The sequence below is a fragment of the Protopterus annectens genome, chromosome 17.part0, assembly GCF_019279795.1.
Source record: "Protopterus annectens isolate FY-2018-M chromosome 17.part0, PAN1.0, whole genome shotgun sequence".
In the NCBI taxonomy this organism is placed as follows: Eukaryota; Metazoa; Chordata; order Ceratodontiformes; family Protopteridae; genus Protopterus; species Protopterus annectens.
This window is the reverse complement of record NC_056751.1, coordinates 126,351,194-126,367,168: the sequence shown is the minus strand read 5'-3', so window position 1 is coordinate 126,367,168 and position 15,975 is coordinate 126,351,194. Positions and strand designations below refer to the sequence as shown.

The 15,975-nt window shown below is 39.9% G+C and overlaps 1 protein-coding gene across 1 annotated transcript in view; it reads right to left on the bottom strand.

Moving 5' to 3' along the window:
- Nucleotides 1–15,975, bottom strand: part of LOC122791800 (low-density lipoprotein receptor-related protein 2-like) — a 1,119,352-nt gene that overhangs the window by 98,303 nt on the left and 1,005,074 nt on the right. Inside the window, exon 27 of the mRNA XM_044059752.1 lies at nucleotides 7,092–7,629. Coding sequence (XP_043915687.1) covers nucleotides 7,092–7,629 — 538 coding nt within the window. The remainder of the gene's footprint in view (nucleotides 1–7,091; nucleotides 7,630–15,975) is intronic.

The following is a 15,975-nucleotide window of genomic DNA, read 5'->3' as shown; positions in this document are numbered from 1 at the left end:
TCCTTTGTTTTATAGCATACTACATACTAGTATGAGGTAATTATGCAAGTGAAGTCTTTCAAGGTGCAATGGAAGAAATTTTATCTGGGTATCCTTTGTTTTATAGCATACTACATACTAGTATGAGGTAATGGTGAAGCTGAGCACAAACCTCAGAAAAGTTGTAGAAAGGCCACACCAAGTGGATCTTAAGCTCAATCCACACAAATACAAATTCACACTACAAGAAATCACTGTTATTTATTTACTAGTACAGGCCTACGACCAGACCCTTTGAAAACAGCCATTCTCTAGATGCCAGCTCCAGACAATGTTCAAGCCCTGCAAAGTTTGGTCAACTATCTAGGCAAGTTCATTCCTGACTAGCCAACTCAGCACAGCTTAGAGAGCCGACACAAAGATGTATCCTGGTCTTGGTTAGAGCAACACCAAAGTAATAAAAATAAAATCCCGGTATATGTGAGGCAGAGCACCTCGCTGGCCTTGTTCAAGAGAAATCTTGACCAATGGATGGGAGATCGCAGATATACCCCAGGGATTACCTCAGTGTCACTGCTCAACAGAGGCACAGCAAAATAATGGGTATAGTTCCCCATACTAAAGGGGTGGCGTAAGCCACAAAACTATGGGCTAGGCTTGTAAATGCCCTCGGGCAGATAGCCTAGTATGAACCTATGAACCTATAAGAGCATTTGATGTCCTGAAACAGAGACGTGCTAGTCTACCAACTATCGGATACTATGTTCACAAGCCAGTTACTTTGACTGTGCCAAGAACAAATTTTGAAGCATTACAGGATTCTACAATTGGATCAACCTTTTGTCTATGCATAGAGAACTCTTACCTAAACTTGGATGCAGAATGCCCAGATCGAGAAAGACTTTTTGGAAATTGTGTTTGCATGTTAGAAGTTAGATTATGGTTAGGGTAGATCTACCCAGATCAAACAGACCAACCTCTAGTCACTATCTTGAGAAAACCTATGCATTCAGCTCCAGCCAGACTGCAATGTATGATGCTGACATTGCAAAAGCACAATTTTAATCTAGTCTACAATCAAGACAAACTTCTTTATCTTGCTGATGCATTATCCAGATCACCTAGAAACACCACTGAACAGCATGAGAATGATAACCTTGATTTTGACATCATGAAGTGATAACATTTTCTTCCATGTCTTGAGTTGGAGATCACACCATCACAGATCCAGTTTTACAAAGGCTCAACCACTTTACCAATCAAGGATGGCTGTCAAAGCAATCTAGTTTACTTCAAGTGCAACCTTATTTTCCAGAGATGAGATTTTGTCTGACAAAGGTATTATGAAAGGTCCAAAAGTAATTGTTCCAAAGTCCTTGCAACAAGGGTACATTACTATCTTGCATCATGGTCACTCAGGTACACAGACTACCAAAAGGTCAAGGGGACTAGTATTTTGGCCTATGTCACAAAATAGTTTGTACTTTCATCTTGTTCAGTGTGTAATAGTACTAAACCACATCAACAGAAGGAACTTCAGCTAAACCAGATTCAAGAACCTTGGTCAACTGTAGCTACCAAAATCTTTGAGTGGAATGGTAAACATTTGGTGTTAGTAGACTCTTACCCCAATTGGTTCAAGATTGACTTACTCCCTAACCTAGCATCCAGTACAGTCATTACTAAGATGGAGTAATTTTGCAATGCATGGTCATCCACTTTGAGGATGGCACGCAGTTTACAAGCCAACAGTTCAAAATGTTTGCGAAGAATGGGACTTTACTCATGTCACTAGTAGTCTTGAATACCCAAAGTCAAATGGTTTGGCAGAACATGCAATTCAAAGTGCACAACAGTTACTTGAGAAGATAGATAGTGAGGTTTTCCTGAATATCTTGAAGCTCAGAAATGTTCCTCGTGATAAACATCTTGGTTCACTTGCAAGACTACTTCTGTAGAGACGAACCAGAACTACATTACCAATCAGTAGTCAGTTGTTGGTTCCGTGTGTCAAGAACAGGTCAGCGAACTACTACAATAAGACCAGCAAACCTCTAAATCCATTATGAGAAGTGGTAAGAATGCAAACATCCAGAGGTTAAAATTGGATTGGTGTCGTGAATTATTTGCCCAGAGCAGAGATTGTACATTGTGGAATCAGAAGGAGCAGACTTTTAGGCAGAATCAGAAGCATTTAATACCAGTGTCTGAGCCTATACCACACAGTCTGTGAGAAAAACCATGTCAGAGTAGTCCAGTGTTCCAATTCCAGAGAAAGTTCCAAAGGACATTCCCATTCCTCTAACGAATCTAGAATTTCCTGATTAGAGCTGTGCACCGAAGACTGTCCCTGTTGCTAAATTTGGTCCAGATTAAGTTACGAGATATGGTCACATCTCTAAACCCTGTGGCAGATGCAAAGCAACAGACATGAACATTGTATTTTGTTTCTAATGTCTATAATTATACATGTCTAACTAATATTGTTTTTACAGAAGGCAATCTTTTTAAGAGGGTGGGTGTGGATCAGTGTATGTACCATTAAGATGCTATCCAAGGGCTTGCACAAGTGTATAAATACAGAGCAGGTGCACGTTTGACTGTCATTTTGTAGTAAGCTGTTGAGATGTAAGCATGTATGTATGTAAGATCTGTTAGCCAGTTCGTTTGTATTTTATGATGCTATCAATTCTGATGCGTTTCTATGTATTAAAACATCTAAAGGAAATACCCCAACTGCTTGTCATCTATGTTAGAGAGGGACGAGTGACAATACCCTTTGGGAAAACAAATGCCCCTAACTAAAACACTAACACCCTTAAGAGTAGGCTCAGAGGTAAGGGATAAGAGTACCCAGGTAGATAATAGCCTGAACTTAGACCATCATGCATCAACAGTGGTAAGGAAGTAGTGTTATTTGGCACAATTTATAAGGTATAGCTTTCCACATCAACAGATTATAGTCCCACTGGATACATCCCTCATTAGACCAATAATTGAGCACAATGCACCATTTGGAATGTAATTTACCAGACACTCAACAGCTGGCGTGGCAAAGGTGCCTCACAAAGAAATACAGGGTGTAAGCATGCCCTATGCTGACAGACTAAAAGCACTTTCCCTTTACTCTGTCTCCTGATTACCAAGAGGTGACCTATGTCTGACCTACAAGGCACAGAAATCCAGCCCTGATGGAGCTGCTGCATATGCATAAGACAAACAGCATGATGGTCACCCATTCCAAGGATTTGAACTTGTATCAAACAGACCATGCTGGACAGATGCATGTCCCCGAGATAGCCACTTCTTTGGAATAGGCTTCCTATTCACTTGAAGCAGAAGTCCCTCACTGGCCCTCTTCAACTGCAATCTCGACTGATGGATGGAGAACCGTAAATTCACACCTAGGGTGGCACCTGTCTCTTATGAACAGGTAGTGGCAATCTGTAAAATCTAAAGATACCTAGGCCCAGAGGCACAAACACATGCCTTATTACTGCCTTAGCAGACAGACCATATAAACTGGGTTTTGACTAGGCTTATAAAGGCTCTCAAGCAATTAGCGTAGTAATACCCCATGAACCCATTTTATTTTTTATATCTGTAAAAAGGGATACATTTGTATTCCCATGTCAGTTTAGAGGATATACACAAATGCCCAATCAACTACGGGTGCCAGTGGTTAATAATCAGTGCTACCACTAATGCACATGAAGTGGTATTGCAATAATTATGTACAAAAGTGCTCAGATACAGAGTCCCATAAAGATAAATAAGTCAGTCAGTCACTTCAAATATTTTGGCTCTTCTCATTTTCCAGATTCCACAGGAAAGTGCAGGGGGTAAGAAGGAAACGGCCCCCAGATAAGCCCCCTGCTGCATTGTGCTTTGGAGAGAAAAGCAATTCAAGGAGTGGTAAAGCCAAGAAGTAGTTCCTGAAGTGTCAAGCTTTCAAGGGAACAGCTGAAGCTCAGCTGGAGTAACATCAATGTTGAAGAACTGAAAGAACTTTTCCTAGGCAAGGATGACTGCTGGACTTAGAAAGGGCCATGAGAATCCAGTCATCCATACTCAAGGCCCCAGACATAAGCTAATGAGGAACCTTTTGCCAGAGTGCAAATTTGTGGCTGAAAGAATGAGCGATAAGAAAAAGTGAAATAAGACTAAATGGGTGGCACAGTGGTGCAGCAGTTAATGTTGCCTCACAGCAAGAGGTTCTTCGGTTCAATTCTCGGCTGGGGTACCTTCTGTGTGGAGTCTGCATATACTCCATGCATTCACGTGGGTTTCCTCCAGGTGCTCCCATTTCTTCCCACATTCCAAAGACATGCACCTGGAGTGTTTCTTCCTGTGCCTCCAGAAATAGGCTCTGTCCTAGTCTGACCTTCTCTCTGTCAACAAATGTTAAATATGAAGATAAGCATCTTTCACACAGAACCATTTTCATTTCTACAAAAAAACAACAAGACCTGTACTGGTAAAAGTTTAATCTTTGTATTGAATATATCCAGAGGCTAAACAGGTCCTGCTTTCTTGAACTGAAAGAACTTGAAGTAGACCCCCCCCGTCTGTCATGCATACCTCTTAAATTGTGGGAAGAAACTGGCATAATATGATTTGGGGACAACTCCGGCCTGTGTCCATTTTCTTCGACAGCCAAATGGCACATGTCCAGTACAACAGATTTCCAAAACTTGGAGCAAGATTGCTAATGACGCACTAGTGTCTTATAGTGGAATGTCACTTAACACAGGGCTTTTGGAATTGGTGCCCGATTAAACCGGTGTACACTACTTACACCAAGAACAAGTCTTAGAATTTGGTTCCTTGTTCTATAAGGAAAATCAAGCATTGCCACTTCCTAAACAAACTTATGATGGTTGCCAAGGGCCTTAAAGAACATGAGGTTTTGAACAGCTAGAGGTCTTAGCATTAAGAAGGGCCAGCTGGGAGACTACAGTTTCATCTGGGAATAGCATTAAATTGCTAACAAAGTAGGCTTAAAAGGGGCTGCTACATTCTTTACATCCATTCTTGGTACAAGTGGCTAGTGCTGACCATATGATAAACATGAATAATCTGTCACTAAACATTTTTTCCTTTAAGAAAGGCAAGGCATTATCTACCCTATTTGTCTGACTAGTTTGACCCAATGAAGGGAACTTCAAAAAAGTCTGCTGCACTTCAAATGGGTAGCATAAAAATCCAGCAATCCATCTCAGCACCATCATGTGTTCGTCTTAACCTACTGAAGAGTTGATTCTATATGCTCAGGCACGCATACTAAAGGAGATCCTGCTTTTTCTAGTGAGACTACCAGTATAATGCATTATGACTAATAATGAAGCCCAAGCATATCAAGTGAACACATGCACCTTCCCCAAAGAGCCAGGTGCTTGAAATATTTGTGGGGTGATGATAGCCTGAGACAAACTATGGTCCTACCTGCTGGAATTGGTGGAACTCAGAAGGATGCAAAAGATCCTATGGCACCTATCAGAGAATTCGTCCTAATGCCCTGGCAAAATTTCCCTCGCATACTACATCGGGTCCCCCCTGAAGAGAGTCTACAAGCCTAGTGGGACTAACCAGGTCAACAAAAGGATGAATAAAATAAATCAGAGATAGTGAACAATCCTATGATGTTCCAGATAATTCAGGTTACAGCAGCAGCAGTGGCTGTTAGTCCACGAGTTACCCAAGGCAGCTGGGTACTTTAAACTGGTTTTGTGATGTTTGGTCATCAAATGTTTTTTCATGTAAACTTGATATCAGATCATATGACCGGTAGGAGTAAAAGGGCTTTGGTGGAGATCCAAGCAGGAATAAACATCTTAAATTCATGTTGCAAAACAGTGCAGACAACCCCTGACTTGACCAACATGCTGGAACAAAGGTAAGTCTTCAGGAGTAGAGAACACACCTAACCTTTGACAAAACAAAGGGAATTGTTCTTAGTATTAGACTCCAGTTATGAGTAGTGGCTGGAATGCTTCACTGAAAGAAATGACACCTCCAGCTTCTACTGCACTCTGTCCCACTGTAAACATCAGAATCCAAATGGCTCAACTCCTATCTTACTTTCTGCTTTCTCAGTAGTACAAAGCAAGATGTGAGAAGCAGTAAGGATTCTGTTCAGGATGCAACAACCTGATGTTTGCAGACACAGCCAGTGGGGAAGATACTAGAGAAGAGAACAGTCCAACTGGACATTTCTAGACTTGGAGAAAAAAAGTGCAAGACAAGATCCAAAAATTTAGGCAGTCTTGTAATGGTTTGAAGTCCTAGCAATGTTGGTAGAATTTGTGCATACTATATCCATATCTATATATCCACACACACTTACTCTGCCTCTCCTAGACTTCATGATACAACAGACAAGACACAACAGACAAGACACAACAGACAAGACACAACAGACAAGACACAACAGACAAGACACAACAGACAAGACACAACAGACAAGACACAACAGACAAGACACAACAGACAAGACACAACAGACAAGACACAACAGACAAGACACAACAGACAAGACACAACAGACAAGACACAACAGACAAGACACAACAGACAAGACACAACAGACAAGACACAACAGACAAGACACAACAGACAAGACAAATACTGAAGTGTAGATGTAAAACAAAATTAAACTGTGCTTCTGTAGGTAGTATATTTACTGTTGGATTAATGTGAAGGACGATCATTTTTTAGAAAGAAACTTGACATTTCAATGGAATTCTCAACTCCCATAACAGGGAAGAAAACTACAAAAAGTACTAGGTTTTGCATTGTAGGCTAGAAAATGAGAAATGCCCTTCAGCAAATGTATACTGGAAGACAGAACAGCCATATGAATATCAATTTAAAATGTATACACAAAAAAAGAATCCGGCAAAGCAGTCTCTATATGCACACAGGTCAACTTAATCTCTCATCTTAAAAGCAAGTCTCTCAGGGAACAGACAAATTACTGTAAGCGGTCATTTCCTATATACATAACTATCGCAGACAGGTGAACTGACTGAAGCTGAACCTCCTAAAAGTACTATTGAAATATCTAGAATACACAGCCTACATAGGATACAAATATGAAAGGGGGATTTTACCAGTATCAGCCCAATACAGCTGTGTTCCAGATGCTGTGAATGCAAGGCAAGAAGGCGAGCTTGATTTCCTCCATAAACTTCTTCTACTGCTTCCATCCATGAAGGAACATTCAATTTTTGGCCCATGTTTCTGATCAGTGCCCCTGTCAGAAAAGCACATTACCCCAGAGGGTGGATGAACAGCAACGGAAGATGGACGATACAGTCTTTCACCAATTAGGACAGTTCTATAGTAGCCATTAAGAGATGACACCTTTATGAAGGGTTCCTGACAACTGATCCAATAGAGATTCATAGCTAACCAGTCCAAAGCTATTGAGCAGGCACCATCTGCTGCCACAACAGTCACTTTCTTCCAAAAGTTGTCATTGAGTTGCATCTGTGCTATGTAACCACTGCTTCTATCTGAAAAGTAGACAGACTTGGCCTTCAGCAAATATTCCACAGAAGTAAGCTGGTTCACGTTTGTAACTGGAAGGACCTTATGTTCTGGCAAAGACGTCTGTCCCTCAGTGGGATGTAAATACTTAAGGTAAACCTAAAGAAAATGGAAAATGTTATTTACTAATACTGGAGAAAAATTTCTAAGTCAAGACAAAATATATAGGGACTTGAACAAATGAATCTGTTCATAAACAGCTCTCTAATGAAATGGTAGTCTTAAATGCAGTGTACCAACACAGCAAAAAAGATCAAAAAAGAGCAAATATCAAACATTATTCTCCTTTAACCTTTTTTGCAGGGGGCAACACCCCCCCCCCCAACAGTCCAAACTTGTTTATACTCAGACATTGCCATACATTGGAAAAAAGGACATTTTTCAAGAAATACTTGGGTCACTAGTGGTTAAGATTGGTATTATGGTTAAAGTGTTTACTTCACAAAAAAGAAGGTACAGGGTTTGATTTTCAACTTTGAAAGGGAAACTGGCTAGGCTTAAAATGGCCCAGAAGGCCAGCTAGGCTAGCAATTACCCATGAACCTATGAAGAAGTGTCCATATCGGAGATCAGTGTAGCAGGTCCTGACATTTCAAATGGTTACTTTTACAAACTCCTTCATTCTGTGTTAATCCATTTCAGTATCTTGAGGGTACACAACCATTGTATTTACAATGTGTTCTCTATTCTAAATACAGATTAGAAGGGATGACTGCAACTGCTACTTATGTTTATCTCTCTGCAGTTTTTCTTTTACTACTGGCAATCTTCTGTTACAAATTTAAATTTCTTCTTTCCAGTTCTATTGCCTTCAACTCTGGAACCTGAACACAATATAAAGTTTAGATGCTAACCCTGCTACACAAAATTGGTCAGTTCACACGAATGATTATATAGAAGTGTCAGAAACCACTGTGGCTTCTCGGCTCTCATGGTGACTAAGCAGGCTCACAACTTGTTTTATTTTTTAATAGCTGACAATGCTCACATTACTCCTTCACTTCCTTTATTTTCTCTCCATCTCCTCCCATTAATCTCACCACACCTATGACAAATATACATCTCAATGTGTGTGCGCATGCATTTAAAAATGTAATCACAATAGCTAAACTTCCAGTTAAACTGGTTATATCCCTCTGCAGAACAATTTTACCTTTCCTATTCATTACCAACTGGGTATTACTTCTCTTAAAGTAGCATTCTAACTTCCAGGCAGCACACTTCAGCCAACTACAAAGTAATTTCACTCGTACTGCTTGTTGGAGGCTAAATGTTCCGTTACAAATTACCATGGACCACTAACCAAAATTCTCCATCTTCAATTCCTCAGAAGCTGCTCAGCACCAGATAAAGTTATCTAATGTACCGTACTCGGGCTTTTCATATTTTGGTTCCCTGATGGGACTGGCAGTTTGGAGATGGCAACATTCCAGTTGTCCCAGTCCAGGTCTTACAGCTTTTTTATCCATTTTCACTATGGCACAGGATTCATTATTCCCTTAATGTAGGATTTATCCAAAGAATTCTCAAGCCACAAAAATATATATTTTTAGGAAACAGAGCTAAACTCTTATCAGTACTTGGTCATTCAGTGCTGGAGGTGGCAAGGATGCCACATCAACCCGAAGGATGACTGCATCAAGTCAGCCAGTCTCAATCGCTAAAATGAGCACTTTAAAGATTTGATTATAGGGGTTCAGAACAAAACGTTAAGTTCAGCATGGTCTGGATTTATAGAAAAAACTAAAGCACATAAACACGGCAATAATGACAAAACATTTTTTTTTTGCAGGGAGGCTGTTCCCATCTGAACCCCCAACATATCTATCTATACCTCCTCTAAAGGTTGCACAAGTTAGAAAAAGAGAACAAGTTCCCTTCCTTTACTCCATCTTACTTCAGCAATAGTGAAGTATCAGCAATACAAAAAACTCATTTAAAAATAAACATGTTACAACCAAACTTCATATGACAAAAGGAAGTGTGCGTTACTTACAGGCACACAGATATGGTCTGCCCAACAGAGAAACAGTGCACACAACACTTTAATGGGAAGAATCCTTTTATTCTGCTGTGGGTAGACCGGCTAGATGAAATGCATTTTATTGCTAAGCAGTTTAAGTAGCTAGTCAGAAGCAAGAAGCAGGGATAGACAGGTTAAAGGATCGTTCAGTGGTATTACCCTTCTCCTTGGTTTATGCAGTGGCCCAAATCAAACACTATTCTTCCTTAACCAAGATGAGCCAGACATAACCAAGGAGGCAGTCGATCCATGGTATTGACAGAAAAGTGGAATTCGGTAATAAGTCCAGAAAAATTAGAAGACAAAATGTCAGTGTTAGAAATGCTGATGAACTTAGATGGGTGGATGCTTGTAGCATTTAATCCAGTACAATAATTATGCAAGTAAGCCATACAAATGGTTTATATTTCCTGATTAGACTTTCAGATCAGAGGTATCAATTTATTCAACTCCCTACAGCCCCCTCTCCAAAAATAATTCTCAACACTCCCTGGTCTTTTTTGAATTTTATTCCTTTGTCAGAAGCTTAGCTTGAGTTTCTCCAACTTTACACTTGTTAACCAGGTAATTAAGCTGGTACAGGAACCCTTTTCAGTCACAACAGGTTACAATGCAAGAACATGCAAGAAATGCACTTTGGTATCCAAAGCAAATAATGTCGCCAATAAAGCATTTGACAAAACCTGCACATGCAATACATAGGGTGTTACATTAAATAAAACATTAAATGTTTACAAGAATGCATTCCTCAATACTTATAAGGCATATAGCATAGCTCACAGCACTAAAAATATTGTGTAATGGACTAGGAATGCTTATGCTGCATAGCTTTGCAAAATTTTAAAACTAAAAGTTTGAACTTGCTTTATAATTTTATCAAATTAATTCAAAACACAAATGATAGAACCAATGGCTATACTAAATTTGCATAAAAAACCCTAAAAAAATTGGGACATCCATTAAAGAAATCTTGCATCCTGACCAAAAATTCAACCCAAACCCATCTTCCCAGTAGCTCTCCACTCAAATCTGCAATACAGTCCAACTCTTATTTCAGACGGTATAGAATCGCTAACCAAAGGTTCCCCCTACATCTAATCCCAATCCTATATAAACCATGCTCTTCAGATGGTGACATTCCAAGCGTGTACATAAATATAGTACCAACAGCATTGCCTATCCAGTCTCAATCCTTATAAATAGGTCACTCCAGGAATTCCACATGCCCTCTCTGGAAAAAGTCACAATATCCCTCTGCATAAAGGAGAAAATTCAACAGACAAGATTGCTATAGGTCTAAAGTTATCTCCCTTCACCAAAATATGTGAAAAATGTATTCAAAAAATTGCAAAGATTATCTCTTGCAGGAAAAACTCCTATCCCCTACACAACATGGCTTCTTGTCCTTCCCATAGTAGTAGCACTGCCCTTTTAACCTATATACATACCGTCAATAAAGCTGGAGATAAAGGCAAGCTAGTCTCTTATTTCTACACTTGTCTAAAGCCTTCACAGTTTGTCACAGCAAACGTCTCTTCAAATGTCCTCACTAGTCTCCCAGCTCACCCTTCTGTAGTTCAAAAGCTACCTGTCCAACAGGTATTCATCAGTAAAATAGCACTTCACACTCTCCTTACCCCCCTCGCTATCAGTGAAACACAAGGCTCTATCATTAGTCCCCTCCTAATATTTTCACCAACATCCTCTATATCCAAACAGGCCACCCTAATGCAATATGCAGTGGATTCCACTCATTTGCACATCTGAGAACATGGTACACCTCCAAACAATTACTCAGGAAGCTTTAACAGCCACTGAAATATGGCTTCATAACTAGATTCTTGTTCAACCCAAAAGGGAGACCAAAGTACTATTCTCCCCCAAATTCCTCTCATCAAAAAATTTAATTTAATGTCCTCTCTCTTTACAATACATCCACTAAAGTTGCTTCTCATAGCAAATCATTAGGGGTGATAGTGGATATTACATTCATCCTGCATATACACAATTGCATATGAAAAAAAAGAGGTGCTTTACAGGGCCAAAAACTTCCAGACAACTAAAACTACACTTGCCACTACTCATCTCCTCCTTGCACTTCTTTACGGTGCTCCCATCCTCACTAACCTTCAGACTTCACACAAATTAAAACCTGAACAATGCTACAACAAAGTGGTTAAATTCTCAGCAAATACCCCTTTCAAAACCCACCACTGTATAATGCTGAAAAGCCCAAATTGGTTATAACTGCCTCATCAGCTAACATACACTGCTCATCACCTATAAAATTAGCCAGCATCCATCTGCCTATCCAGCACTAAACTGTTCTACACAACTATATTCCCAGTTGGTCACTGCAGTCCAGTGACCAACTTGTCTACAAAACCTATCAAGTCAGCTGGGCATGGTCTGTACTTGTACAAATTGCCAAGCTCTGGAACACCTTACCTGTATCCATCAGGTCAATATCCTGCCATCTTTCAAAACCACTTTGAAAGACGCCCTAGCTAAATCTGGCTCTGTCCTGCTCAAAACCAGGATAAACTGTGTCCCAAAGTGTGAACCATCTTTACATTCCTTATACTGCCTTACTCTTTTCTTCACTTACTTTCAAAATATCCTTCTGACTTTCTGTAAACACAAGCCTGTTTTTCCCTCACTTCAGATCACAATTCCTGTTTGTATTAGACTAGCTGACCTTTAATTTCTTTACAAACTGCCTAAAATCTCTCTAAATATTAAATGGTCATTGTAGAACAGAGTGTTGTACCTTTAAGAAGCATTTCCAGATGTAGGCATGTGCATACAAATGAGCATGTGCAGGCACCAGTGCAATCTTTAGACAGCAGCCAGAGCATCAACATGTACGAGTGTGGTAGTTTACAAGTTTAAGTTGAAGTTACAAAGCCCCATTCCTGACGTGTGTGCACACATGCAATAAAGCTGCTTGAACCAAACACAACTGTTGGTCTGTTTTATCCTGACCAGACGAGCATCATGGTGTCGGAACTGGGATTGAGAGCACAACTTCAAGATGTGAGGTGCAAAGGTGAAGGTAGATTGAGCAGGTTGAGTGATACAGAGCTCAAAATGATCAAAATGCGCCAGAAATGAACTTCAGGTAACCAAAACTTGCACAAATGATTTATTTTGCAAAGAAAATGAAACTGAGCATTCGTAATGCACAGAACGCATTAAATGAGTAGCACAAAACATATCAAATTAAACAATGTTCGAAACCACGATATTTGATAGCAGAAATATTCATATGGTGCTCAGAATTCCCTCCGGTTTGCATAACGAGCATGTTTAAAGTAAAATGAGCACAAGAAAAGTATGAGCATAAGAGGCTAAATGGGTATAACTGGTACAATAAAAGGGCAAAATGAGCTTAAAAGCAATACGACTGCTTTTTTTTTTTAGTAAACCGCGTTTTGGGCATAAACTACTATTTTGCATTGACCGATGCTATTCAAAGCATAACTAGAGCTGTCTGAAGTATCTCGGTGTGGAAAGTATTTGAAGTGCGTGCTTTATTACAGTACAATTATTTCAGAGTTTGCTGTGTGCATAGTAGAGTTGCATTGCAAAGTGCAGTAAGTTTCTTGTGCTGTGTACATTAATTCACAGATTGCTGCCATTTCAAAGAGTTTCTTACACTGTACAGAGTTATTTCACAAAAAAATACAGCCATTTAAACAGTTTTTGTGCTGTATACAGTTTATTGGCAAAGTGTATGCATTTTGAAGTGTTTCTTACTCAGCTTCTGCTGTGTATAGTTTTTTTTTCACAAAGTACACAGTCGTTTTCAAAGTACCTCTTACAGTGATGAGGGATTTCGCAAAGTACAGTGATTTTAAAGTGTTCTTGGGATATGGAGACTTATTTGGCAAAGTGTAGTTATTTCAGTGTGTTTTGCTATTGGGCATAATTACAAGTTCTGGCATGCTTACGTGTGTGTATGTTCATACATAATTCTAAGCACCTTTGCTATTGTGTGTTAATATGGCAAAGGCATTTTTGCTTACGTGTATGTTCGTACATAATTCTAAGCACTTTTACTATTGTGTTAATATGGCAAAGGCATTTTGTACACCCAGTCCACTTGTGTTTGATCATAATATTGCAGGGAATTGGAGAGTATTTGAGCAGGAATACATTTTCATACAAGCAGCTTTTTCTGACAAAGATCCACATACAAGGGCATTCATTTTGCTTAACTTAGCTGGGTTAGAAGCCACTGTGTGCTCATTTGTATATGCACCAGCAGTATATGCAAGAGGGGGGCACTGCCATATTGTACCAGCTAAATCGAGAGGACCCTGAATGCTTGAAATGCAAATTTAGAGAAATGTGCAACCCCCAGTAAAAAGTTGCATTAGAGACGCACCTATTTTACACGAGAGGCCAAAAGCCATGTGAAACTTTCACAGCTTATATCACTGACTTGAGAAAAGGGTAAAACGTGCAGCTTTGGGAATTTGAAAGATTAGTTAATAAAGGACAGGCTTGTGTGTGGTGTTAATGCTGCAGTGAGAAAGATTTTGCTTTGTGACAGCGATTTAACACTGAGCAAAGCTATACGGATCTGTCAAATCCGTGAGCTCATAGAAAGGCACACATGAGAGCATGCAGGCCTAAGCACATTGCAGCTGCAACCCCTGCAGAATTCCAAGGGAGGGCCCATAACTTTCTAGCAAGTTCCAAGCCTAACTCAGCAAAACTGGCATGCGCAGTGCAGTATAAGGGTGAGTCTGCAAAACCCAATAAAGACTTAACTGTCGTAATTGTGGTCAATCATTAGTCTAAAAGTGCTTAGCATCTGGCCAGCAATGCCACAAGTGCAAAAAACAGAACCACTTTCAAAAGCTTTGTAAATCAAGCAAGTGTCAGTTAAAGGTCACTCAAAGTTGATCATGTAGAAATCTGCAACCCTACTGTCTATGTAGCTGGTGCATCAGTGGTCAGTGAAAAGGCTAATGCAGTAGATTTGTTGGCAAAGAATGAAGTATTTTGTACTATCCTGATCAATGGTAAACCCACAGAGCTCAAAGTAAACACTGGCTCAAGTGTGTAATGCAATGTCAGCAGAAATATTTGCTAGAGTGAGAGATGAACAACTTAATTTGGCTAATTTTGCAAAGCTAGTTTCTTATGGAGGTGAAGAAATTCAAACTGAAGGCTCAGTACTGCTTTCATGCTATTTGGCTGGGAACACACAGCTTGCAATTTTATGTAGTCAGAAGACTTGTGCAGTCATTATTAGGTCTCTGACAGTTTAATGAAACTGCTTTCGTTTACCAAAGAAGTCAGTTATGTAAGCACATGTCCCAGTTCCAGCTTCAGTGATGCTATTTTCTCAGAGTATGCTGATATTCTTGATGACAAGCTAGGCAAACTTCCAGTTGTGCATTCCATGAAAGTAAACCCAGAGTTCAGTCCAGTGGTCAGACCAGCAAGGAGAGTTCCAATAGCTATACAGGACAGTCAAGGTCCAGTCAGACAAGATGATGCAGCAAGATGCGATTTGTCCAGTCACAGAACCAACTGAGTGGGTGTCTTCCATGGTAGCTGCTCATAAGAAATATTCAGATGAAATTAGCATATGCATTGACCCAAGAGACTTGAACAAAGCATTGAGACCTCATGCTATGCTTACAGTCAAGGAGATAGTCGCCCTCATGCCAAATGCCACCGTTTTTTTCCATCTTGGATGCAGAGAGTTCATTTTAGCAAGTAATTCTTGCTCGCAAATCAAAATCTTCACTACTGACTACATTCAGTGCTCAGTTTGGTAGATATCGATTCCTCAGAATGCGTTTTGGAATAAATTCTGCCAGGCCAGTGAAGTCATTTAGCCTACAATGGAGCAAATGTTTTCAGGCTATCCATGTACTCTAACAGTGGACAATTTACTGGTTGGAGACAAACCTCAGGAAAGTTTTTGGCAGCGCGCGTGTAGTGAATTTAAAGTTTAATCCTCTGAAATGTAAATTCAGGCTACCAGAAGTTACTTATGTAGGTCATTTATTTACCAATACAGGCTTATGACCAGACCCTTCCAAACAAGCAGCCATTTTTAAGATGCCAGCTCCAGCCAATGTCCAATCCATACAGTGTTTTCTCGGTATGGTTAACTATTTGGGCAAATTTACCCCAGACTAAGTGAGTTGACATGCAAAAATGTTGCCTGGTCATTGTTAGAACACCAGAGAACATTTGATAACCTCAAACAGAAAATTGCTAACCCTCCTACATTAAAGTACTAAGATGTCCACAAACCAGTAGTTCTTTCCTGTGACGCTTCAAAGTTCGGTCTTGGTGCAGTAATTCTTCAAGACGGCAGACCTGTTGCCTATGCATCTGGAACTCTTACCCAAACTGAGATGCAATATGCTCAAATTAAGGAACTTTTAGCAACT